The 27,116-nt window shown below is 40.9% G+C and overlaps 1 protein-coding gene across 2 annotated transcripts; it reads right to left on the minus strand.

Moving 5' to 3' along the window:
• Positions 1-227: 227 nt before the first annotated feature.
• On the minus strand, positions 228-26,825 carry LOC105929272 (adhesion G protein-coupled receptor E1). 2 transcript variants are annotated; one of them, XM_012866979.3, is made up of 18 exons: positions 26,489-26,825; positions 15,376-15,453; positions 15,015-15,170; positions 14,800-14,937; positions 13,380-13,517; positions 10,757-10,900; positions 10,281-10,324; positions 9,937-10,032; positions 8,392-8,545; positions 8,156-8,275; positions 7,887-8,080; positions 7,492-7,659; positions 5,461-5,655; positions 4,733-4,950; positions 4,395-4,553; positions 2,286-2,454; positions 2,026-2,127; positions 228-674 (listed from the first exon to the last, which is right to left on the minus strand). In XM_012866979.3, the coding sequence occupies exons 1-18, from the start codon at positions 26,517-26,519 to the stop codon at positions 633-635; spliced, it is 2,346 nt and encodes a 781-aa protein (XP_012722433.2). In that variant the 5' UTR covers positions 26,520-26,825; the 3' UTR covers positions 228-632. The 2 variants fall into 2 exon arrangements, with proteins under 2 accessions (XP_012722433.2, XP_012722434.2); XM_012866980.3 differs by lacking the exon at positions 13,380-13,517.
• Between the last annotated feature and the right edge of the window lie 291 nt (positions 26,826-27,116).

The following is a 27,116-nucleotide window of genomic DNA, read 5'->3' on the forward strand; positions in this document are numbered from 1 at the left end:
TTCACCAAAAATTACATCATATTTTCTGTTAATAGACCTTAAAGATTTTGAAAGATGACTGTCAAAAAAGATCTATTTCTTAAAGGGAAAGCCCAATTTAAAATAATTTGAAATTGCATTCCTGTTAGTGGTCAGCAGGGGGAACCCTTTTAAAAAAAAGTTACTATTAAAAATTCTTCCTTGTTGTTTGAACCCTTAGCAAATCTGAACTAATGAATTTGGGCTGGATCTTTTGTTTTGACTTTTTTTTTCTTCGTCATGGTCCCTCTAAGCTGATCAGGTGCTGAGTTGGAGGGCTTAGTTTTCACAATTCACAGTCTGATAACCCTCAACTCAAGTTTCAAAAAGGTCAAATCACCCGATGCTGTTGCTCAACATCTTTCTGTTTTACAGCAATTATGTCTCCTTTCTAAATAACAGATCACTCATCGCACAGCTTTTGTTGCTGCTCTTTGACGGGTCTGCGGCGGCAGGTTGGAAGATCAATTATTTATAAAAGACTGAAATGCAGGCTAACGACAAAAGGAAAAAAAATAAATTTCTTGATGATTTGAACCATGACAATCTTTGTCTTAACAGTCTAAAGAAGTGATTTTCTGTCCATGAGGCAGAGAGAAAAACGATAAAGCTCTTCATATTTGGGATTCTCCTGTGATCTGCCCACTCCGGGAACCCTGGAGGGAGACAAATCACATCATGAGGAAAGATTTAACAACCAGGTATTAAAATCAGTTATTACAACCCGATGGGCAGCAATATGGAACTTAATAAACGGCAAGGCAGAGGAAAAGGTCACAGTTTTTGCCAACTATGGAAATAGATCTTTTTATTACACTGAATATGATTTGCACCACAAATGCACTTCTTCAAACCCCTGCGGGAGAGACCTTCATACATTATTATTTGATCCCAACATCAGCATCAAAAAGAATTTGAAGCTTTGCCGAAATCTTAGGATGGTTGCACATGTTCTTACACTCCAGTTACCCTCTAAGACGTACATCAACAAGAATCTTTCCAAATACAAGTTCCTAAGGCAAAACCTTGTAAGTCTAAAAGCTTTATGGTCTCAGGCGCCAACAAAAGAAATACGTAACATGTTTTTGAAAGCGCTCTTACTAAGACATAAGCTAATTACCAGCACCAGCCAATGTTTTAGAAAGTTTCAAAGCTACTAAAATTTACGGTCATCCCATTCCTACAGGAATATGCCTGTTGCTGCGCACTGCTGGTCAGCTGGCTGGTGGAAGGCTCCCACAGTTTCCCCTCGTCTATAAGAAACACTGTGTTGAAATATTCTGGTTGTGAAAACCATGAACCGTCATGATTTTGAAACTAAATGAGCTGGCTCGTGTTAACAAGCAGCTGACTGAAGGCTATAGCTACTCCAGCTGAAATAACTCCCACTGTTATTCTACAAAGAACAAGAAAAAGGTTAAAAGAAATACCTACGATAACAATACTAATAATAAATAATATAGCTATTTTATCATCAGAAGGAATGATTGTTGTTTTTATGTTTAATATAAAAGAAATTAACCCCATGAGGGATAAAGCGGATCAGAAAATGGATGGATGGATGGATGGATAAAAGAAATTAGATTATATCACCGGCCCATGCCAATTTATAATTCCCGTTTTCTTTCAAAAATGTAACATGATGGGATAGTAGGAGCAACAAACACCAGTGAGATGTAATTATGGCTTGTGGTCATTTTACTTTCACCTCAAAGTGGGTTGTGGTTTTGCAAAGCTCCGATATCTGAACTTACAAAAAGCCTTTAAAACGTAAAATCATGTGGCTACCTTGACTGGATCTTTAGCAGTCACATGATTTTATTTTATGCGTTGACCAGTAGCTATTGCAGTAAAACATGTCAAAAAGTGACATAAACAGATAAATGCAGTCTGTCAAAAAAAAAAAAATGAAGATTTTAAAACAGAATCAGAGGTCAGCAGTTAAGTTAATAGAGTTCATTTCCTTTAACCAGCGAGCTTATAGAAGACGCAGGAAACAGCACTTACTTGTGATTGACTGCTGGAGGGATTGGTGCTGCTGAGGTCTGAGTATCTCTTCTTTTGTGGCGTGCAGATGCAGGACAGGAACTGAACGTACTCATCTCTCACCTGCAGGGGGCAGCAGAAGCACAGAAAAAAAATCATTGCAGCACTGTGTGCACTCTAATCCCATATTTAAAGCATTTTAACTCCCTTTTTTCTCATCTTTTGTTGATACTTATACAGATCTTCTCCCCCTTCACAAACATCTTCCACAAACCGCCTACCTGTTTAGACAGCAGGCAATGCATGATGAAGACCAGGGCGCCCTGCAGGCTGTTGAGGATGGTGAAAATATATGCGACCGCTGTCGTGCCCTCACTGAACAAGAAGGCCCCGAAAACCCACATCAGTCCCAGTATGCACATCTGGGCGATGGCGGTGACTGTGAACGCTCTGCAGGAGGAAAAGCACAAGAAGAGAGACGGGGCATGAAGCGAAAATAGACTAAAATAGAACGGCATTAGATTTCTCATAATCCGTGATTCAGATCGGACGTCTGTGTGGAAAATCCCTAGGGGAAAAACAATCCAGATGAAGAAAAGAGATAAAAGCTGCCACTAAAATTTCTAAGATAGCTTCACTTGTTAACGAATCCTTAAGACAAAGCGCTTTCCAAAGGTACCTCCTAAGTTTTCACAGTATGTCACATTAAAACATGAGACTTTTATTGTAGTAACCCCTTTTCCTGCATTTTCAAGTCTTTTGGGGGTAAGTCTGTATTAGTTTTGCACAACTAAAGACTGAAATTTCTGCCCTTTTTGATATTTGTCAATGTCATTTCACTTATATAGCACATAAAAGCAAAAAATGTTGCTTATTTAAGTCTTCCCACAGACTGTATTAGGTTTATATCATGGGTCATCCTTGTGCTAGAAGGTTAACCTTTGTCCCAGCCTCAAGTCTGCTGCCTAAAAAAAACCCAAACAGGATCCAAGAACTGAAACAAAAACCTAGATTTAGGGAACTTATGGTGTTGCTGAATATATTTGCTGCTTAATACGTCGACATCAAATTTCCTGCGTGTAGTCATTCATACACCTTGACCGTGTCTCTACATTTTCACTTCACCACCTCAAACCTCAAAGAAAGAGGAAAAGATTTGCTCAGATTTTCTGCTAAAGTCTGTCCTGGGACATAGATGTGGCCTGGGGGGGGGCATTAAATGTCCAGTTTGTACTTCCAGGATTCCCCTCTCTTTAGCACTATCCATATCCCCATTTACTCTGAACAGGTTTCCCACAGCATTATGGTGCCATCACTGTGTTTTACTGTGGTGATTGTAGGTTCGGGGTTATTTTGTATATAAGCTAAGTATTTCAGTTCTGATCTCATCTGATGCTTGCTACGTTGCCCTAAATGGCTTCCAGCAAAAAGTCAAGGGTTGACTTCTTATAGCTCTCTTTCTCAATTGGATTTCATTGAGAAGGCCAGATTTATGGAGTCCAAAAATAAAAGTTGTCCCGGCAACAGATTCTCTGCAGCTCCCCCAGAGTAGCCAGTGGCCCCTTGGCTGTTTCTCTGATAACTGCTCTTCGTTGCCCACCAGTCAGTTTAGGTGGATACCCAAGTAAGGGCAGGTTTGCATTTGTGTAAAATGGGGACACAAAACACAATTTTCAGATTTTTATAAGTCATTTTTTTAACTGTTCATCTTGTTCCCTTCCCCTCTTCCTAATTCTGTATTTTGAGTTGTGTAACGTGACAAAAGGTAAAAGGGCTCAAGGAGTATAAATGCTTTTGACTGGAAATTTATTTTTAAATAAGCTGAAGATGAGCCATAACTAAAGAAGATTTAGGAGGTGTTATTATTATCCAGAGGGGTAACAGTAACACATCTATTTTTGGAGATTAGGCTTTAATTTCAGCTTCTTCACATTAGTGGGTGGTTCTCCTCAGACTCACAAACTCAACCAATAATCCGATCATCCAGAGACCTATTTTTTTTTTATTCCAGTCTTATGCTTTACTGGTGCTTCTTCAAGCGACTGCTTTTTACGCACAAAATTATTTTTCCATTTTCTTTTTCTCTGACTAACCCCTTGATCTATGAGCTTCTTCATCCCAGGAAAAATATTTTCAAATTCCAATGCAATTTACAGCTGCACACATTTTCACTGCCTAAGGGGAGTGGAAAAGTAGCCGGGTGTTGACGGACAGAATGGAGGGAGGAAATGTCCTTCAGTAGCTCCTCATTAAAGACCCAGAGTCAGTTTTCTAAAAGCTGGCACGCTCGTTTCCCCCCGCGTATGCATTTCTGTGCCAAGCACAAGATAAGAAACTAGCAGATATATCAACATCAACACATTCACACCCTCGTGGCTGTAGAGACTAACTTGATTTTGTGCAGCTTGGAGAGGTCTGGGTTGAGGGTGGCAAACTTCTGGGCAAGCTTCCAGACAGTGACGAGGAAGAAGAAGATATTCAGGACGATGATGAAGCACACGGGGCCAAAGAAGCTCCAGATCAGGCCATGCTCCAGGGACAGCCAGCAGCTATGGAAAATGAAACAAAGGGTTTCTTTTCACGTGGCGTTACAGTCACTGATAACAGCCGGTGTGTGAAATCCACTGACGCAAATAGTGTGATGCAAGCAAGGGAGGAAGTTCCTTGTTTATTGCTTAAACATTTGCTCCCTTTCCGTGCAAATAAAGGCGCGGCAAAGTTCACTTACTGGTTGTCAGTGCCGTAGCCCCCTGGTCTGATGATGGCAGACAAGATAACGATTCCAAGCGGGACCCCGTAACCAGTGATGTACAGGTAGACGGGCCGAATGGTGGCGTTGAACACCAGGACGACCATTCGGTACAGCTGGACTCCTTCTAAAAGCATCCAGGTCATTACACCCAAGAAGAAGAAATGGAGCATTGCAGCAACAAACTTGCAGCCGCCCTGGAAGATTAAATGACACGAGAAAAGAAAGAATAAGCAATTTGACTTTATCCCAATGCCTTGGAAAAGCATTCAGATCTCTCAATCTGGAAAGGGTGGCATGCATTTCTATTTACCTTTATGCTAATAACCCCAATTAAAATTCAATGCAATCACATTCAGACGCCACCTACAAATTTAAATGGATCCCCCCTGTGTGTGACGCAATCCGCCTTTTTGGTGGACAAGATTTTGTCATTTTGTCAGCCAAGAGGCTAATGGCAACTCTGGAGGAGCTGCAGAGATTCCTAGCTCCGGTGGAAGCATCTATTTACAGAATAAGACTTCTACTGGTAGAAGCGTAATGAGAAGAAAGCCTTTTTTTAAAGTCATAAGAAGTCCCATATACACAGCAAACATGTCCCACTTAACCAGCTGGCAAGTTTGCGAGTTTTAAAACATTTTGCAATTAGTACAGAGGTCAAATTACTTTACTGCATGTGAAATGAAGTCCTGACAGGCTTGTGTTACCTCGGGTCTAGTTCGAGAAATCCCAACCAAGAAGACGAGGTCGGCCACCAGAAGGCAGATGCAGAGGTGCAGGTGGATGGTGGTGCGTGTCCCCTGAATGGAGCGGCAGAACTTGAAGGTCAGGATGCTCAGCACAAGACAAACCAGGGAGATGGTCAGGCCGATCTTGGTCAGCAGCTGGAGTTCAAAACTGGGCTGCAAGAGAAAACACGTCAGTTTACAAACGATGTAAACCAACAGTTACAAATGACTTGTGGTGAATAAAAGGGATTATTTATTTCTGGACCTGAATGGGTCTCTTTTTTGTCCCGTAAAACGCTTCAGTTGACATCCGTTGCACATTAGTTTGAAACTGAATTTGATTGAATAAATGGGACAAAATATTCATCCAGTGGAAAATATTTGTATTTATTGTGGGAAATTCTCTCTGATGACCAACAGCTGGTAGACGGTGCGAATGTGGCAGTTAATTATAAATGTGTGTCCAAAAAAAGAGAACTAAAAGTAAAATCTGTTAAACCGCAATTTGTAATAATGTATTACAATTGTATTCTGCACATATTTTTATTTATTTTTTTACCCAGCCTTACATAATATGTGAGCATGTTACAGATGTGTAACTTTAAATAATATGGAGCACTGTGGCGAAAGCGAAAAGGCTCCGCTTGTGAAAGTAAAATCTGTTGGGCTCTTTTTGCCATTAAGACGACAATTCTTATTGCCACATTGCCAGACAGGACATACACACAAAAAAAAAAAAATCACTTTTTTGGAAGATGTTAAGTGTTAATGTGAGCAGCAAAACATCAACTGTAAATTGAGACAAATGCCCATTACATGGAAGTTATAACTATTTTTATTGATTGAGTGAAACAATTATTTGATCCATTGGTCAACTCCCACTTGGCTCACAAATTATCCCAAAAAGCTGTTAATATTCTCAATCCCAGCTGGTTGTGTGGTTAAAGCACGCTTGTCCACAGAATCGTCAAATCCAGTCAAATCTGGTAGCACGCTACACCAGGGCTGTCCAGCTCCAGTCCATGAGGGCTAGAGTTTTACATGTTTAAGAAATGCTCCTGCTCCAACGCACCTAAATAAAATGCCTAAACCACCTCCTAAGTAGCGTAATCACACTCTGGAAAGGCCCCATAATAAACTATTTATCTGATTCAGAGTAATAAACTAGGTACATATCTAAAATATGGCAGATATCTGCTCTCGAAGTCTTGAGTTGGCAAACTCTCTATGCTACAGTAAATCCAGATGTGGAGGCTCCCGGCTGTAGAAGGCAGATGTCGAGACCTGCCTTTAGTTTGCCAGTGAACGTCTAAATGATTTGGAGTGCTGCAGCCTGAGGAGCCTAAAACTGTGAATCCACCTAACTACAATGTTTGGAAGAATGAAAATTATGAGCAGGACCCAGATTTCAGACCCAGAATCACTACAGTCAAACACTGGCATTGAAATATAGCGCTTTGCAAGGTTTTTCCAGCCAATTGTGCTGTGCGACTTTACCTCGCTGAGGAGACAATGAACAGGACCACATAACATAACGTCTTGGAGAGGCCCGTTCTTCTCTTACATGCAACATAAGCAACTAGCTGTTGGTCACCTCAGTTTCATATTTGGATCATTTTGGGTCGTTATTCTTATCTGTCGCAGCCTTTTATAGGGTGTTTGCTATTTTGCTTTTAATTTTTAGTTCTAGTTGGTATAATTCCGTAATGGCAACACGAGACTGCCATTTTCCTGTCTTTACTTGTGTCCAATTGTTCCACAGAACATGACCTAACCGTCTAACCACGTTGCTTGCCAGTACAAGTTATTACACCGGATCATGTGTTGCTCACAATCAAATACTTTTACTTTCACTGACAGGACATGCTGCCCTGTGATGGACTGGCGACCTGTCCACTGTGTACCCTACCTCTTGCCCAACGACCGCTGGAGATAGGCAGCAGACTTAAAGTTCCCACATCTTAGCAAAGCATGTAATTTGTCCTGGTTCCTGTATTATTTGTGACTTACCTTCATGGGATAAAGGGCCATCAGTACAGCAAAGCTGCTTAGATGTCCACAGGAACACACGGTGTGTGTGGCATTGGACTGCTCCTGGGAGCAACCATGTGGGGACCAGACGCCTCTCTCATTCCAGTACGCACAGATGAACCTCGCCTCAGGGTTCTGCTTTATACCCTTAATGTGCAGACCAAAACCAACAGTTAAATACAGGCTGTTTGTTACATTTATATCTGCCTGGTGCCCTTATGCAGTGCTTTCCTGCTGTCTGATCATTAGTAACAGCTGGAATGAGAGCCACCGGGAGTGAGGACACACATCTAGCCTTATCTAAAGTACCGTGCCCATAATGCGCAAAAAAAAGACAAAACAAAACTAAAAATGATTAAACAGGTTGTCCCTACCTCTAAATGACTGAATGTTATGTTGACAGGCGTGCTCAGGTTCTGAGTTGACGGGTTGGAAACCACAACAGAGACGACTTTGGAGAAAACCTGGAAGGAAAGAGCATCTTTTTCTTTTTCTTTCAGGTCTTCAAATGATCGGTTCACAGATGCCCCAAGATTCTTGTAGCTCAGCAATGCAGCCAGAGCAAAACCTGTGAGGGACACTTAGAATGAGTTTACGTTTTTCAAAGCCAAGCGTTGCCTGTTTATCGGAGCTAAGGGTTTACCGGGGTATGAGCCTGTGCCGGCTGCGGTCGACCAGTCGGTGTTGAGATGAGCATGTTCACTGGTCAGATGGATCGGTCCAGTTGGAGGGGTAATTCCTCTTCTTACTGCAATTTCTGCCTCTGTTTTGGTGAATATGACACATTTTTAATAATCTAGAAGTCCATGGCGATCATTATTATCATCCTCACCAGAGAAACAAAGACAGTAAACCATGAGCTCATGGACTGAAACATACCCATCTCTTGGGTCTCCATTTTGGTGCCGTTGCCTTTCATCTGAGGACCAATGAGTAAAATTGACTTCTCCACGGTGCTGAGCAGCCCGCTCACATCTTTACCGCTTTCCAGATCTCCAGGGGTCAGGATTGTGTCAGCCGCTGTCAAAAGTTTCTAACAGAGACGAAGAATTGACAAATTCTTTAAGGAATGGGTTAGCCTACATAAAAATATACCACATGAACACCAGATTGTGTTAATTTATCATTGGAAAACTGATTAAGAAAGAATTCTCATTCTCAGTGGTGCCAAGGTTAATGTGACGCAATAAAAGAACAATTAACTAGAACATTGGAAAGAAAAGAATCTACACATGCAGACAGAACAGTGTCATCAGCATAAAGATGGAATTTACCCTCATGTAATGAAAAAGTAATATTAATCATTTAAACGCTCAGTATAATTTGGCCAAGAATAATACCCTGTGGAAATGGGAAGAACAGTAGACATTCTATTTTGTAGTGTGTACATCTCTTATCTTAGCATACTGTAATCTATTAGTAACTCCAGACAGCCATTTATTATTGAAACTGAAAGATGAACATTGTAGTAAGAATAGAGAGGCTAAACACTACAGATTTTCTTGAATCAGAATTTAAGGTATAAATACATGTAGAAGAATACAGAACAATGTCATCAACCCAAAGTTCAAAATAACAGTGATTTAATATGTAATATTATTTATGGTTAGTAGAATTGGGCCAAAGATAGAACCCTGTGGGACACCTTTGGAGATGGTTACAATAAAAAAAATTAAGTGTTCCTGACTTTAATGTGCTTTACCTTGTCAGGGAGGTCATAGCGAACCATAGACAAATAAAAGTCATAAAAAAATAAAATCCTTATTATGACAATGGCGATAAGAGTAAAGAGCAGTTAAGGATTAAACATTTTTAAGACAGAATATTATGGCACAAATAAATTCCCTCATTTGCAAAATGATGCTAAAGTAAAATCAGCATGATGATGGAACGAACAGTTGTGTAATGAACGTTTTATATTTATTACAAATAGAATTGGTCCCTGAATAAAACCCTGAAGGACACATTTAAAAATTGAAAGAATGGAAAAATGAACATCTCTTATCTTAACATACTGTAATCTATCTAAAGTGGTTGTTGGTTGTTTTAATCAAAGCTTAAAACAGATAAGAAGGGCAGGAGTACGTTTTGTATATTTACAACAAAATAAAAATACACACTATGCTGCATCTAAATTAAACAAAATCTAAGTTGAGTTTTTAATTTCAGAGCATTCAAACTCATCACAGTAATCTGTTTTTTTTACTGAACATTGAGTTTTCATTTGGGAGTCCTTTGAGGCTTATTTCAACGTGATGATTATTTCCCTCACCACTTTAATGTTTAGGAATTTTCCATTTAACAGCTTCTTCTTTTTTTTTTTTTACCAGAAATCAGAATCCAGCGGTGAAGTTGTGTCAACAGATAATTTGCACGTGGTTTCAGAATGCATTAGAGTTAGTGTTTTATATGTTATTTTCTAACCTCGAGTAGCGCATCTCCGTCAGCCTTCCCACCGCCAGACAGAGCCAAACAGCTGTTTTTCATCATGGACAATATGTCTGCCAGACCTCCAAGTGACTAGAAAACACAGACGAAAAGAATAAAGAGAGCATTCAGCTTCCCGTTGACTGCCGTTTTAAATATACAATGCCCTTTAGGGCAGCGTGTTGGTTCACGAACACAGGAAATTAACTTCAGTGTTCTTCCAGAAAATTCACATTCGAATTGTTAGGCTATTCTTTTGTAAAAAATGTTCATTAAATGACCACTAGTGTGAAAGTTACAGTATGAATGAACTATGCCTATAAAGTTTTGTCCAAACGTACCTTTGCCGGAGAGCTGTCCCCACTAAAGCTGTCACACTCCAGCTCTACGAGGGGGAAAAAAAAGTCAAACGTTTACATAATCTTCATAGTAGTTCTAATATTTGTCTGAACTCTCCTCTGAAAATGGATAAGGGTGAAAACATAAATAAAGCAGCAATGTGAAACCATATAAAGGCAGATGAATTACTGCAGGGAGTAGATTAAAGGTTTCGGGGAGCAGTCAGAGTAAAACTGAGGCTAAGTGATAACAGAAGGCAGCTCCAGTGGCGATGAAGAGTTTACTTTCTCAGCTTTGATGAGCAGCTTTTTTTTTTTTTTTTTTCGCTGGACGTAAGCTAACAGATTTGAAGACAATGATTTAAGTGAGTCCTTCAAAAAGACACACAGAGAGTATGGTAGATAGATGTGAATAACAAGAAGGAATAAAACGATTGCGTATCCATTTTCTGTGGTTGGTAGTCCCTGTTTACACTTACCAGAGCACCGGGTTCTTTCGTTGCCATAAGCGGTGTATCCTTCTTCACATTTGCATCGATAACTCCCATCGAGGTTTATACAAGTGCCTTTCTCTCCACAAATGTCCTCCTTTTTCTTTTGGGCTTCCATGCATTCGTCTATGTCTGTGTAAGGGAAGCAAACAAATGGTAAATGGCTTGTACAACACTTTTAACTAGTCTTGACGACCTCCAAAATGCTTTACACTACGGTCTTAGTCATTCACCCATTCACACCCGGACAGTGGTGAGCTATGTTAGTAGCCACAGCTGCCCTGGAGCAGACTGACAGAGGTGAGGCTGACATGAACCAGCGCCACCGGGCCCTCTGACCATCGCCAGCAGGCAATGCGGGTGAAGTGTCTTGCCCAAGGACACAACGACAGAGACAGGCAGAGCAGGAGATCGATCCGGCAACCCGCCAATTGCAAGACGAACCCCCTAACCTCTGTGCCCCCGTCGCCTTAAAACCTTTAAGGTGATGAAGCAACGATGTGCATTTTAGGAACATTGTGAACACACAATATATTGAGCCAGCTGTCATTTCACAGGCAGCCCACTCAAAGGGATATTTCACCTATATAGTGAAACACTTTATAATGAAATTGTCACTGGCTTATAGTGATGAACTCTTTTTTTTATCATTGCTACATTTTTCAAAACTTTATGTTGAAAAATCACAGTCACTGAAGTTACCACATAGGGTACGGCTGCCATACATGATCCGGCCAATTATTGCAACTGTATTAACTACAGCCTTCCAAATAAAATTTAGAAAAACCGATTAACTCCGGATTGAGATACTTTCTTCAGATGTTTTTTGTGTTTGTTCATCGAATTCACCAAATGTGGCTCACACTTCCTTGCAAACACTGCTTTAGGATATTGTCCTCTCATTTATACAAGATGCAATCAAAAATGGTTGTAGCAAAAAGGAAAAAAGGCTTTGGTGGGGGACAGCAGATACCAGGTCGGTATTGTAATGCAAAACCAACAGAAGGTGTAATTATTAACAACAAAAAAAGAATCCATGGTATTTAATTAGCAGTATAACCACATTATCTAAAAAAGAAAAAATAACACATTCTTCTTCCTCTCCTCAAACTATGTTCAATTAAATGCACTAGTGTCCTCCAGGGGTTTTGGTGCTTCTACCTTACTTGGTCTGGTCTCATGTACTAATAGCTTTTAGAGGTATTTCGTCTGTATAGCAAAAATGACCGAGCCTCTCAATTTCCATAACTCTTTTCAGTTTGTGTTATTGCTACTCTATGTTTCAGCATTTATCAAACGGATCTCTGTTGAATAAACTAAGTGACGTGATGTCTGAGCAAGTCTAAAGCTCTAAATGTCTGTTATGCAAGTTTACTGTATGTGCTGGCTGGAAATTCAGTTACGTGTGTTCATTATGAGTTGATGGTAGCGGGAGGGAATGAGCAAACCTGAAGTGAAACCTGCTTGCATACAGTTATTCTGTTTTGTGTCAACCGCATTTATTTTGACTTGTTAAATATACTGGAGAACAAATATTTTTAGTTTTGGTTGTAGGAAGGAAGGAACAGGGAAGTAGATGAGGAAGCAAGGAGGAAAAGAAGAAAGGAAGGAAATGGGAAGTATATAAAGAAGGAATTGAAGATACAAGGAAGAAAGAAAGGACACATAGAGGGAAGCATGAAGGAGGGAGACACAATGTTTAGACTTTAGGATACGGAATAAAGTCTTTAGATGCAATAGTTTTCCACACTTTTCCAGAACTGGAAAATACTGAACTCAACGTCCATACTTTTCTAGATGGTGTAATAACACCTGTTAACCAGAACTGGATCAAATATTCATGGAAATAAAGAAATAACAGTCACCTTTACAGCACCCAGAGGTGTTGCTGATGCTTGTGTTTATGTATATAAGGCCTCTTTACACTGGCTACCCGTCTTTTATCCAATAGATTTTAAGATTCTCTTATTAACTTGTAAAGTTTTAAATGGGTTAGCTCCCCCTTTTAAAATTTCAGTCTGTGTCCAGAACCCTACGATCAAATAATCAGCTATTACTGACAGTTCCTCGGACCCGACTTAAGAGGAAAGGAGATCGGGTTTTTTCTGTTGTTGCTCCTGTTCTATGGAACAATTTACCTTTCCAAATTAGATCTGCCCACAGCCTGGATCATTTTAAATCGCTTCTCAAAACTCATTTTTATTTGAAGTAGTGTTTTGATACTCTGTTTTTTTTTTTCAATTTGTGTGATTGTTGTTCTTGTACAGCACTTTGGTGCAGTTTTACACCTGTTTTTTAAAGTGCTATATAAATACATTTGGCATTGACATGTACCCAGAGTTGCAGATGCATTCATAGCTTCCAATCAGGTTTTTACATGTGGCATGAAGACCACAGTTTGCTATTTTTTTCAAAGCATTCATCAAAATCTGACAAAAAAGGAAAATACAAACACTGTTAACATAACATTTTCAGGACATACATATGCAGGCCACTCTTTCCAGAACTGGAAAATACTGAACTCAACTCCCATACTTTTCCTTATTGTGCAAGAACACCTATGAACCAGAACTGCATCAAAATTTCACACAAAGAAAGACATAACAGTCACCTTCGCAGTGTCCAGAGCTGTTGTTGGCGCTTGTCTTTTCGTACCCAGAGTTGCAGGAGCATTCATAGCTTCCGATCAGGTCTTTACATGTGGCATGAGGACCACAGTTTGCTATTTTTTCAAAGCATTCATCAAAATCTGACAAAAAGGAAAATACAAACACTGTTAACATACCATTTTCAGGACACACATATGCAGGCCTGGAGTAGTGTGCACTCGGGGCATTAAGTCGGCCTCACCCCCGGTGCCTGCCCCTGCCTTCAAATGTTAGACTGCATGTAGACATTGAGGGTTCTGGGGGAGCAGTCTGGGCATCATGGGGTAGACTGTGGTCGGCTGGCTTGTTCAAATAGTGTTGGCCCCCGTCTCCGGGTGGATAGGTTTGGGGGTCGTTGGGGCTGGGGTCAGGACGGGGGGGGTCGGGGTATGAACTGGATTTGCCCAGGGCTCCTGTGCTCTGGGGGCCCTTTTGGGGATGTGAGGTTCTGGTCTCCCCGGTGTCTGCCTGAGGGCATGTCCATGGCTCTTCAAAACCACTACTGAGCATTTTTCTTATGAATAAACCTTACATATACAAGTGCACTCTCACAAACTTGGATCCAAGTGTTTACAGATTCACTTCTATAAAGAAAAAAAACCACTATATACATCGTGCATTAATTAATATTGCACATTTTTCTGGGTTGTTATCAAATGCATTGTTTGTTTGTTTTTTTTTTTACCTGTGATACTTTTTCTGATTGGTTTGTTGTGATTTCCATGTCTCTTTCTGCAAGGGTAGAAGCAGACGCAGAGAATTTTATCTTTTCTTATCTTTTTGTGACTTTCTCTCCCTTTTAGTATTTTACCTCACCTTTCTCCCTTCTGTTTTTTTCTCTTTAACCTTTCTCTTTCTGTGTCCATTGAATTTGAAATAACCCCAAAAATAATATCCAATAAAGTTTTTTGCATGAGTATCAAGCAGGACACTATAGCAAGATCAGTAATGCTTCACTTGTTAAAGTAAATCTGTCGGGCTCTCTTTGGCACTAAGAAAGCAATTTTGAGTGCTACACTGCCAGACAGGACACATTTTAAAAAAGGGCCTTGTTAAATGTGTTGTAGAATGAATATTTTTAATTTTGGTTGTATGAAGAAAAGGATGGAAATGGGAAGTATAGAAGGAAGGAATTAAAGATACAAGGAAGAAAGGAAGGACACATAGAGGGAAGCATGAGGGAGAGGACACAGAGTTTAGACAGTAGGCTATGGAATAAAGTCTGCAAATACAAATACTTTCCACTCCTTTATGCAGTTTTTCCACACTTTTCCAGAACTGGAAAATACTGAACTCAACTCCCATACTTTTCCTGATTGTGTAAGAACACCTGTTAACCAGAACTGGATCAAATATTCACAGAAATAAATAGATAACAGTCACCTTCGCAGTGTCCAGAGCTGCCGTTGGTGCTTGTCTTTTTGTACCCAGACTGGCAGATGCATTCATAGCTTCCGATCAGGTTTTTACATGAGGCATGAGGACCACAGTTTGCAGTATTTTCAAGGCATTCATTAACATCTGACAAAAAGGAAAATGCAGACACTGTTAGTAGAAACTTCACTGAGCCATGGACATACAATGGTTACAAGACTTACCACGACACTCTCCCTGCTCAGCCGTGAAGTTGAAAGTCCTTTTTAATATTGGATTGTAAAACCCGGGAACACAACTACAGAAGTAGCTGCCTAAGGTGTTGTTGCACCATGAGTTATTCCCACATATAGGAGGTGTATCTGCACACTCATCTACATCTGTAATGTTGAAAAACACAGTTTGAGACATAGCAAGCAGGGAGGATATCATGACGAAAAAATTTTGATTTGTGATTGAACTGCTTTATCATTTTCTTCATTTCCGGCCCCTTATTTAAGACATTTTAATTGTGCTACCCTAACTGAACCCTGTAATGGATTTAAATGTAAATACAATGCAAGAATTGGTTTGTGAAAAATGTACCTGTGCAATTTTCACCATAATTTGCTTGGTAACCAAATTCACACCCAAGCACAGGTTTCAGCGATGCACACACGAAGCCTGTGGAGGAGAAAAGACAGATATATCACAACAACAGGTTCATCAAGACAGTTTTTATTCCCTTACATTTTTTGAGGTTGCGTGTACAAAACAGAAAGTATAGTCCGTTATGGGGCATTTAATGGCTGGTAAGCCAGACAGCTTCTATTGAGCATTAAAATTAATTGGGGTTCATCTAATGGTTTTCACATTATGGTCCTTTTCTTGTGCTTACGTTATAGTAAGAATATCTATAAATTTCTCAAAAGCTGAGTGCTTAACAATGGCGTGATCCATTGCAGGATTTCCATCCTGGACTTTTAATTTGTCCATGGGCTGTTTGTCATAATAGGTGGTAGAGCAACCCAAATGGTGGGTACAAGACTGTATTTCTCTTATGATCAAGATCAAGGGACTACAACAATATGAGCTCTGAAGAAAAGATATATGTAAATATAGCTCTTTAAACCCTGAAGGTTCAGGTCTTAATCAAGTGGGGTTCTGTGAAGATACAACCCATCGATATATTCAATGAAACAAAGATAATTTTCCCAGCTGACTACAGAGAGCCAAATGTTTTGTAAGCATGTCATCTGCTGCACATCAGTAACATATTATTATTTTTTTGCAGTAGTTCATAGCTGTTTGTTGTCTGATTATAGTATAATTTTAAAAACTTAATCAAACAGAGCAATTAAAGATAGAAACACGATTTACTAATGGAACATTAAAGGGGACATATCATGGTTTTCAGTTCCCCCTTCTCACACTCAAGTCATTCAGTTACAGTCTATATAAAGTGGGACTGCAACTGTTTGGTCTGAAATCCCTGTAAATTTACCCTCACGTTCCCTTATTTTGGCCCTGTTCTGAGGTGTGTCTGAGAACAACTCATTTTGGTGCTGTCTCTTTAAATCTAAAGGAGGCACTTCAAACCCCTGCATGCTGCAGAGCGTTCCACTCCACCCCTTTCAGCGATTTTGGTAGGACGCTAGGGAACAAACACTTATCCACTTATACCGTTGCCATTCTTTGGTTTGGACTACAAGTTCACCCAGAGAAATAAAAATGAGGGATTCGCAAAAATGGCAAGCTTGATTTCCATAAACTTGGTTAGTAGCTCGCAGCAAATACTGTGACGTAATTGTTGGAAAAAAAAACATAACAGAGAATAGAGAAAAATTAACGACTTGAAAAATATGACCCAAACAGAACAAAAATATTTATGCAGCACTTGGTGAAACTACAATCATATTATCTGCATTCCAAAAAAATATACTTAAGGGCTAAAAAAAAGTGGATTCTGCTTAACATGCCCATCCCATTATAGTGAAAGACATGGTAATAACATTTACTCCTCCACAAGGTAGTTTCAGTAGAAGATTTATGGAAAGCTTGTTACTATGACCTACCTCAGTCTTTTATGTAAATTTTGCTCCAGTGGTTTAAAGGCTTGTAAAACTCAATAAAGCTGAGCCTGGAGGCCAACTCTGCTAAGGGTTTGGAAAGATAGCGTTTTATCAAAGTGAAGATTCTGTGATAGTTATCTATTGCAAATAATACATTTACTGACAATACCGTTCTGTAGGAACTTTGTTTAAAAAGAATCGCAACACAGTGTAAATAATACAGTATTAGCTAAAACGTAGCTGATAGGACCAAATGGATATCTTACACATGTGGTAAGCAATGATTATGTTAAGTCTTTTAAAGGTAAACATCGCTTTCATTTACTTATTTTGAAAGAATTAGTTGAAAACTGTTAACTCCAAAATGAAAGAGATTTAATGTTTATTCTATACACATTTCTAAACAGAGAGATAGTTTTAAGTAACTGTAAAAGAGCTGCATGTTTTATGCACATACAGGTTTGGATTTTTTTTTTTTATGCTTTTTTTCCACTTGCATGCTGCTCTTTATCTTTTTTAAGCCATATAACAAAGGTTTCTGGTTGATTACTGTAGATGGACAAAAACAAAAGGTTCAAAAAACAAGACAGAGGATTTTCTGTCGTAGTTGTTGGTAAATGCAGTAATTGCTAAAAGTTCAAAAGTGCTAGCAGTTTGTGAAGAAACTCTTTCCACCACAGGTTGGTTCTGCGAGATTAAAAAATAAAGAAACTGCATCCTCATCAAGTCACTTCTTTACAGGGTTATTCACAATTACGAAATAAATGAAGGGTCACAGCAAAAGTACAGGCTGTGGTTTAAACAGCAAGTCATGGTCTTTCTTTCAGTTGTTACAACAGCTAAGTATAAGTAGATAAGTATTAATATTCACAGTAATAATTATTTTTAATGCCCGCTAAATCTGTGTGATTCTAAATCAAACCAGGTTCATACTAAGAGGAAATTTTGCACAGTGGGTTCTAGATGTCTTCCATGAAGGAGGAACTGATTAAAGCATTGTGACTTGCTTCAGTGAGAAAGCAAGAAATGAGGTGAGAGGCCATGAGAGAGAAACAAACATACACTTGTATAGTACAAAAAATTCTATCTCTGGCTTGCAATGCCGTAACATACTGATTACTTGTGGAAGTGTGTCTTTAATTTACCAGGTAAGCTACACATATTGAATCAGTTGTGTAATTAGTGACTGGTACTCGTCGTCTTCCACCTATCCATGTTATGAATAGAGCTGGAGAACCCGATATCAGCCAGACACAGAGCTTATTTCTTAAAAGTTTATCGCAATAATAAATTGTGGATGAAGATGCAGGCAGACAGTAATGACCAGGAGGACCAGGGGATGCAGGTGGGGGTGACTGGCAGAACCAGACTTGAACAAGTAGAGCAGGCAGTTTGCAGACCAGAACCAGAGATGAAAACAGGAGATGTCCGGAACAGACGATGCAGACAGAGAAACCACCGGAACGGGCTGAGCAAGCAGCTGGAACTCACGGGGAACTAGGCAGACAAAGCAGCATGCAGGCCCAGGAAGCGCACATCAGTGAACAGGAACAGGGAAATAGAAGTCATGTTGGCAGAGCACACAAGAACTGGTAGAAACATGATGGAAGAGCACAGGAGGCAAGACGAGGCGATATGGCAGGGATGAGTTGGCTGAGGCGGGTATACGTAGACAGGGGAAGAGGTGAGGCAGAACTGACCCTAATTAACTGCAGCAGGTGGAGCTGATCAGGTGCAGAGCGGTGGCTGGAAGAAGACTGAGCTGATTGGGCTGTGGCTAAGGAGTGGATTGAGCTTATTGGATGGTTGCTGTGGCTGAGAGGTGACAGAGCTGAATTTGGAAAAGTCCAAACAGAACAAACAAAAAACCTAATTCATGCTGATCGGGGACCGGGTGGTGGAGCAGCAGGCTCAGGAGGGACGCCCAGATCTTCTTCTCCCCAGACTCCTCCTCCTGCTCCTCTGGGGGAAGCCTAATGAGTTCCCTTGCCAGCCGAGAGACATATGCCCCTATTCCAGTAGTACCAACTCAGGGTGGGGTCCTTCAGTATGTGTCACATTTTAGGCCTTCCCACTAGTAACAGTTCCATAGAACCATTACCCTTTCTAGTGCCTGCTTCTCTATCTTAGTCTCTCCAACTGACCTGGGCTCCCTCCCAGTGGAACATGCCTGGAACTCCTCCTGAGAAAGGTTCAGGATAACCTGATGCCGCCAGATAGATTTGCTTCGCATATCCATCTGGAAACCTTCCGTTGAAGTAATTTTGGGAAGGGGCGAAAATACTGGTTAGCTGATTGGCCTATGTTGGTGATAGACAAGCCAAATAAACCAATCAGATCAACGAAGCATATGACGTACTCGTCAACATGCTTCTGTTACAAGCAACGACGAAAACACAACCATAAGCCAAGCTACTCTTGCTGCTGCAGGTAAAGGCTCGTTAGCTCAGCAAAGAAATACTCTGTAATTCCGATAAAACTTGCTCGATAGCCACGCTAACGCTAGTTTCATCGGCTGAAGCCGCCATGTTCTTTAGACTGAACTGTCGATCTTCTCGTTGCGTCACACCTCAACCCGCCTCAACGCCAACGCTGATTGGACGTTCGTTTGGTGAACGGCTCCAAATTTTCTTTAACGGAGAGTAGCCAGACTGATCTGCGAGTGAAACCTTGAAAGCTTGCGAGATCAGGATGGTCTCACGAGGCTAGGTTCAGGAGGCATTGAGAACAAAAGCTTGAGCCACCTCTCGATGTGGAGGACCAGCGGCTCTACTCCAAGCCATTACAGATCAACATATCAATAAATTTATTAACTAGAACCTTTCAGAAAGCAACATATTGTGTCTAAAGAAACTCAAGAAAAGGTCATTGACATCTATCGGCCTAGAAAGGGTCACAGAGCCGTTTTGAACCTTTTAGAGTCCCAGGAACCGCAGCGGGAGAAATAATCCACAAATGGAGAAAATATGGAACAGTGGTGAACTATCCCGGAAAGTGACTGGCCTTGCAAGACTACTGAAAAAAGCGCATCAAGGACTCGTCCAGGAGGTCACAAACACATGCTTCAGTTCAGTTTATTGTTTAACCGTGAACACGGAGTTCATGATTAAACAATAAGGAAGAGACGGGTTGAAAATCGTTTCCAGAGGAAAGTTCCAAGCTGAAAATCACCGTCAGCTAAATAGAACAAATTCCCCTCTCGATATTTTCCAAAACACCTCCCTATCAATCCCCTGAGGCATTTATGAAAACGTTCTGTGGACTGATGTCACAAAACTGACGGCGTGATTCGTTGCATCTGGTGTAAAACTAACAGAGCTTCAGGAAAAGCACTGAGTATTGAAGGGAATCAACGCCCCAGAGGTAAACGTAACAGCAGAACGGCCACCTATAATCAAGTCAGTAAGGAGGAATATTACAGCAACCATAAATCAGAATACCAGCTAATTGGTACAGAGATTTGACCGGGAACGATGAAGAGCACATTAATATTGCTGTCAGGACCCAGCAGGAGATGCAGCCATTCATGTCTACCACAGCAATTTCAATTTAACATTGACATTTACCAACACATGCTTATGCAAACAATCCTCATGGGGTGGCTAAGGCAGTGACAGTGGTCACCTACACACCTAATAAGGATGGACTGAGGTTGATTAATGTCCTTAGTTGTTTATTAGCTGACTAATAGGACTAAATGAAGTGACTGTAACAATATTACTGGACAACATGGCCGTGAGCCAGGTGTGGGTTAGAGCACAGAACAATTACAGTGTAGATTTTACATCCTATTTGGTCTCCAGGTCATTTCCCATCCACCCATCCGTCCATACAGCCACACAGCCAGCTATCAGTCCATTGTTTACCGCTCATTTGAGATCAGGTCGCAGGGGCTACAGGTCCAGGAAAGAATCCTCCAGCTGATTCTGGGGGATCCCAAAGCGTTCCCAGGCAAGACGGGATTTACTGTATATAATCCCTCTAGGGGGCACATGTCTGATCGAAAACTGAAATCAGCCCTAAAAAAAACTAAAGGTGCTGCTTCGGCCTCAGAGGTACTGCTTGGTTTTTTGCTTCATCGTCTTTCCAAAAAAAAAATTATGAGACACAACATGTGTACATTTTTTTGCTGCTATGGTAGATGCTAGTGGGAAAAAAAATTAGAGACCCTCCACGTATCATCTTGCATTTGCAATGAAGCATTTTCATCTCTCAATGTTCTTTTCCATGCACGGTCAAGATAAGAAAATGTAATAAAAATGACTTTCACATCTTTGTGCTAAATCGAAGTTGTAGATATGTGTTACTTTTGCAATTTCCTGCCTGTTTGTATTTCTGAACTGGTGAAAAACAAAGGTGGGAAAAAAAGCTTTTAAATCGGTCATGAATGTTTTTTTCAGGTAGTGCCTTGTATCCTTTTCTTATACTGCGCTTCCCACCGCGGTGTAGGGGGCTAAGTCTGCGTCTTTGTTGTCATGGGAACCCGGTTTCAGTCTTGGTTGCATCAGGAAGGAACCTATACAAAGTATAATGACTTGCTACAGCAATCTGCCACAATAATCTGCCAACCTGTGAATACGATAAAACTCGTGACGTTTTCCCCTGCTTCTGGATAAATGTCCGCCATGACGCACCAAAATAAACCTCCCCTCAAAACAGACCAACGTCAGTCACATTTCCATGACTAAGGAGTGAATGAAACTGGTTACAAACAGAGCTCCGTTTAACATTCCAGGGCTCCTTCACTGTTTTCCCTCCTTTTGACCACAATGAGCCTTCTGTTGCAATGTGACAGTGCTGGGGTGCCATAATATAGAGGCCTGAGGCAGACCAGAGAGGGGTTTGACTGTGCCTGGGAAGTGAGAGTGAGAAAAATTGTGTCTGAGTCTGATTATGTGGTTAAATGTCTGTTGATAGAATCGAGGACTGAATCTGTTTGGAGCTCAAAAGCCTTTTTTTGTTTCTTGTTTCTTTATGATTGTGTTCCCAGTATTCCCCATAATATATTGTATGCATAAAAACACACAGGATATATCAAAATGCATCTTTAAATCTTAGCTGAAAGAATGCATAATTCGAATGTTTTGGGCTGGAAAAAAAGTAAGCATCATGACTTGGATTGTACCCGTTGTGCTGTTTGTTTCGTTGGACTTACTCGTACAAGTGTGTGCTGCAGCAGTGACTTTATCTTAACCTTCAATAGATACAAATTATAAATATTCTTTAGACATACAAATACGTCATAGGAAAGCACTTGGTTAAACTGTGGCTCACTTGTGGTTGTATGCAATTTACAACCTACCTTCGACGTGTTTACTGTTTATTTCAAGAACTGTTTTAAATACGTTGTCAACTCACATATTCCTGATGATCTCTCAAACACTTCAACTCAGGAAGAGGAGTAAAAAAAAAAAAAAAAAAGAGATGTCTTTCATGGATATCGCCGAGTCGCCGAGTTTGGAATCTGGCCGAATTCAAGTCACGCAGCTGAGTCACAGTTCCGCTTTATCACATCTCACACGGGCGCTGACGTGGCAAAACATTCAACATGGCTCCCGCTGGGAGGCAAAGAGTTAGAACTAAATGAAAGGCTGCTGACTTTAACCGAGATCTTTGCTACCTACCAAAGAATATTTAGCTTACAGACTTTAAAATCTGAGCAGAAATCAGGTGTTTTCTTCATTGGTCAAGAAAAGTGTAGAGGCATTTTAAAGCCTGGGTGCCTGCTTGGGCAGTTTTAAAAATGTTCTGGTAATGGGAACCCAAGTGGACATTGGGGTTCAGTTGTTCTTTAATTATATATTGTGCACTCTACCATACAGGGTGCACCTCAAACCCCGGAGCTTTGTGATCTCTTCGGACTAATGCATCGCCTATACGCGTACAAAACCTTTGATTGTATTATGTGAAAAGCTTTACACTGCACTTCGGTATGTAAGTGACAATTTGCATTCAGGTTTTACAAAGAGCGGTTATATAAACACAGCCTAAGTGATTCCTCTGCCTCGCATTTTCAACATTGTCTCGGGTAACCTTATATCCACGCTAAGCCCTGACAAAGCGTCTCCCTGTGTGAACTGTTACTCAAAGCAAACGCAGGGGGGACCGTCTCATTAAAACTGGGAAGTAGGGCATCGTCTGACATCTGACAACCATTTCAAGATAAAATGGGACTTTTTAAGGTTTGCTAACTGAAAGCATGACATTTCTAAAGAAATTCTAACTGAGGCTGGTTGTGTTTCGTTCTGTGTCATCATAATAAATCATGTGGAGCCTTTGTGGCAGCAAAACACAAAGCTGCCTTTGACCCTGTCTCCATGGGTGTTGTGTCTATGTGAATATCTGTGGACGGATCTTATCAGCTTACCCGGATCTCATCAGCACACACACAGATGCATGGACCCCTCGAGGTGCAAAGACATGAATTAAAACTGAGGCAGAGTATGATAATGTCAGGAGATGCGTGTTTGTGAGTTAGGGTGTTTATATGCTGTAATGACTACGGAGTATCCGGCGGGCTGACAGATAACACAGATGTCTGAAAGCAGCATTTCTCTCATGGTCTCTCCTCAGGCTTATTCTGAGCATTATCTAATAGGAGTACCCCTCAAAAAAACTTCTTCCTAAAAGATTTGAACAAAAGTCTGAGTCATTGTTGAGATCACAGAGCTTGTAACTCAGAAATAAACACGTCTCCAACAAATACAAGTATGTTTATTTATACAGCACCAGTTAACTATAAAGGTTCAATTTAAATCCAATTAGAAAATGTCTCATTCAAGTCTAGTTCGTGTTAACAACCATCAATCAGTTCAGTACCGCTTCTACAAAAATCAGCCTGGTAGTTTTTAAGTTGTGCAATGCCATCATTTTTCCTCAAGACAGACGCAAAAACTCCCAGCAACGACAAAAAAAAAAAAAAAAAAACTTTGTTTTAGTTCCCGGTCTTGACTATTTGTATCACCTGACACAAACAAGCTCACAATCACAACTGAAATCAAACCACGCGATCCGGCTGTCGCCGCCGTTCCTCAAACATTTCACCGCGCGCCTCTGAGCGCTAACCGTGCAGCGCTGACATCATTTTATTCTTCTGACAAGTTCCACGCTGTCAGCAGAGACACAAGCCAGGGTAAACATCTGGAGTTCAGCCACAGGCAATAACATAAGTTTCTGTTCTCTCTTTTATACTAAATTTGAGTCAAATTCAACCTCTTTAGGAAATGGCTGACTTCGCCACTACTTAAACTGCAAAAGGCAAAGGCAAGACAGCCTTTTGCGGTCACCAGCACGGGATTTTTCTCAGAATACGCTTTTAATTAGTGGTGAAAAGAACAAAACAGGACTGATATTGTGACTTTAGAAAATGAATAAAAATACTAAAATATATCAAGGTATATACAAGCAAGTGAAGTGCCGGTCGTTTCACCCCGTCTCCATGGGACTTGGCAATTTTGGTGATTTTGCACTTGACCAATCAGACCAACCATGCATCACTTTGACCTGCCTTTGGGACATTTTTCACCCACTTTAACGACTGATTTATTCAAAGTGAGATTCTACAATCTGCTTACAGTCTACTGCAAGAAAAATGCGGCTAAGTGAATCCAACAACGATATCTTACAGCAGGAGAACACTTGACGTCGTTCTGGTTTGATCGGCGGTCATATTTCTGTCACGTTTCATAGACGTCGAAGTGAGGATCAGGACTGCATTACATAGAAACAGAGCGTAAAATAAATGAAAGAACGTACGATTGGATTAAATCGTTAACTGTTGGATTAATGAGGGTATGAACTGGTTGTCCTACAGGTATAAGATGGAAGTAGAAAGGGAGGACAGGGCGGACGGAACGGGCGCACAAATTGGCGGAGGGGCGAATTGATTGGAGCCCAGGCAATCAGGTGACAACTAATTATGTATCTAGACGTTTTTTAAGGCGACTGTCTTCGAACCGAGCCTCAGAATGGGGAGGAAAGAGGATTTGAGTGACTTTAAACAGGACCAGATAGCCTAGTCTGAATTTCAAATACTGATGATCTACTCAGATTTCCACAAAAAAAACCTTCCTATGGTTTACAGAGAATCCATGGAGCAGCAGTGGTTGAGACCAAAACGGCTCGTTAATGTCGGACGTCAGAAAGGAACGGGCAGAGGGGCTCGAGGTCACAGTTGCTTAAATAACCACTTGTTAGAGCCCAGGGATGTAGAGTAGCATCTCTGAACTGACAACATGTCACACCTTGGGCTGGATGGTCTGCAACAGCAAAAGACAAACGCCGGTGTCGCTTCCTTCAGATAAGAACCATAAAATGAGGCCAACATTTCCACAGGCTCATCATAGTTGGACACCAGCTAAGTCTGCCTAAGTCATCTGAATGAAACGGCTAAGATTTTAGCCGTTTCCTTGAGATGACTTAGGCAGACTTTTGTGTCGCTGGACCGCGCATTCACAATGTACATTTGGGGGAAATTTCGGTGCAAGGCTCTGAGTAAAAAACAGAAGGCAAAAGAGAAACATTATGAATATCAGTATTTGGTGATGGCAGGGCCGGACATTGGGCCAAGCAGCTTGAAAGCATGGCTACCACGTATCAAAGATTCTGGCTGGTGGTGGCATAACGGTGCGGGGATGTTCTCCTGGCACACTTTGAGTCCGCTAGTACTAACAGAGCATTGTTTAAACACCAGAGCCCAGCGCATTATCGTCCATGACCAAATACATCCCTTCATGATCAATCACATTGCATCTCATCTCATGCAAGGTGCATCAAGTCAAGAAGCTCAAATCTTCTCAAACTGTTCTTTTTGTAACATGGTGTGGAGTTCATTGCCCTCAAATCACCCCTTGCAGTCGCCGGATCTCAATTAAAGTAACTTTAGGATGTGGTTAAGCTGCAGATTCACATCATAGATGTGTCGATGACAAATAAAAGCAACATGTCCTTGAATATATAGCACTGAGAATTAAGACGCTTCTGAAAGCACAGTAAGACTAACTAAGACTAGCAATAACTCCTAATTAGTTTTTATATAGTATTTTAATAAGCACGCACTCTGAATCTATTAAAAAAAAGACAAAACACACAAGCTGTAAAACCACCCTTGTGGTGTTTTATCTGTGAGCTTCTAAAATCTGCCACTAACACAAAAAAAGCAACTCTTTTCACCAGTGATCAACCGTAAAGGTATTGTGGTTTATTCCTAAAATCCCCCACAGATTTTCACTGCTACACCTGCTCGAGACCTCCACCCACAACCACAGCTCATTCAGTGCCTTAATTTAACTCTGACTGCCTGAAAAGCAGATTTTACCAAACAGAGGTTACAGCAGCACCCTGACCTCTGTTCGCAAATCAAAACCTCGGCTGCAGCCACAGAACATTTCCCACTGCTGGACAACGCCTCGTGGCTTTATTTCTGTCAAGTTCTGAAAGTCGGCACTTTTAAATTTACATGTTCCTGTTTTAATTTTTCAAAAAAAACAATGGTTTCAAATGGTCTTTCTATATGTATTTTTTATTTATGCGCACAAGAAAAATTTAGAAGCGTGTGGTTTCTACACTATTCTAAGCCTTTAGGGTCCTTCACGCCCACAGACCGGCACACAAAGGCACGTAAACTCTGCTCACACTGAGAGACTCACCCAGAATCAGCAGCTCCTTCCCAAACCCCATGTCAGAGGCAAACGACGGACACACACGGAGGACTTCTCCAGATATACGCCAAATAGCGATGGACTTCAGCTGAAACACAGAGCTTAGATCCTCTCACAAAAGTTTGATCAGTAGTCCAAGTCCCTCAGGGTATCCAGAACAGAGAGAAAGGACTGAGCCTTGAGAAGATCTGTCCTTTCAGGCGGCGATGTGTTTCTTATAAATCAAGAAAATCAACAGCGAACCTTCACCAGCTTACTTTCTTACTGATTCAGACTTTCAGTCTGAGCACACTTCACCCTCTGTTGATTCCCCACCCCTTCTCTCTCTCTCCCTCCCTCTCGCCCTCTCTCTCCCTGTGCTTTCTTTCTTTCTTTCTTTCTTTCTTTCTCTCTTTCTGCCTCTCTTTCTCTAATCTCTGTGGACTTGTGTCCCACAACGTCACTCTGTCTCAGCCTCTCCTTCTTTCACTCCAAAAATCCTTTTCTTACGGACAAGTTTCTCACACTGGCTCTATATCACGTTGGGCGCACACATCCACCCCCTCCCTGCCTCTCTGTCTATGCTTTCACATTTCCCTCTGCTGCTCCAGTGGCCTCTATTTCAGGAGCTATTCAC

The sequence above is a fragment of the Fundulus heteroclitus genome, chromosome 5 (assembly GCF_011125445.2).
Source record: "Fundulus heteroclitus isolate FHET01 chromosome 5, MU-UCD_Fhet_4.1, whole genome shotgun sequence".
In the NCBI taxonomy this organism is placed as follows: domain Eukaryota; kingdom Metazoa; phylum Chordata; class Actinopteri; order Cyprinodontiformes; family Fundulidae; genus Fundulus; species Fundulus heteroclitus.

Coding starts and splice junctions, on each gene's coding strand:
- LOC105929272 (XM_012866979.3), bottom strand. CDS start 26,519: ATGGGGTTTGGGAAGGAGCTGCTGATTCTGG. Junction 13,518..14,799: donor CAGCTCTGGACACTGCGAAG/GTGACTGTTATC, acceptor CCTTTTTGTCAG/ATTTTGATGAATGCTTTGAA. Junction 8,276..8,391: donor AATGGAGACCCAAGAGATGG/GTATGTTTCAGT, acceptor TCACCAAAACAG/AGGCAGAAATTGCAGTAAGA.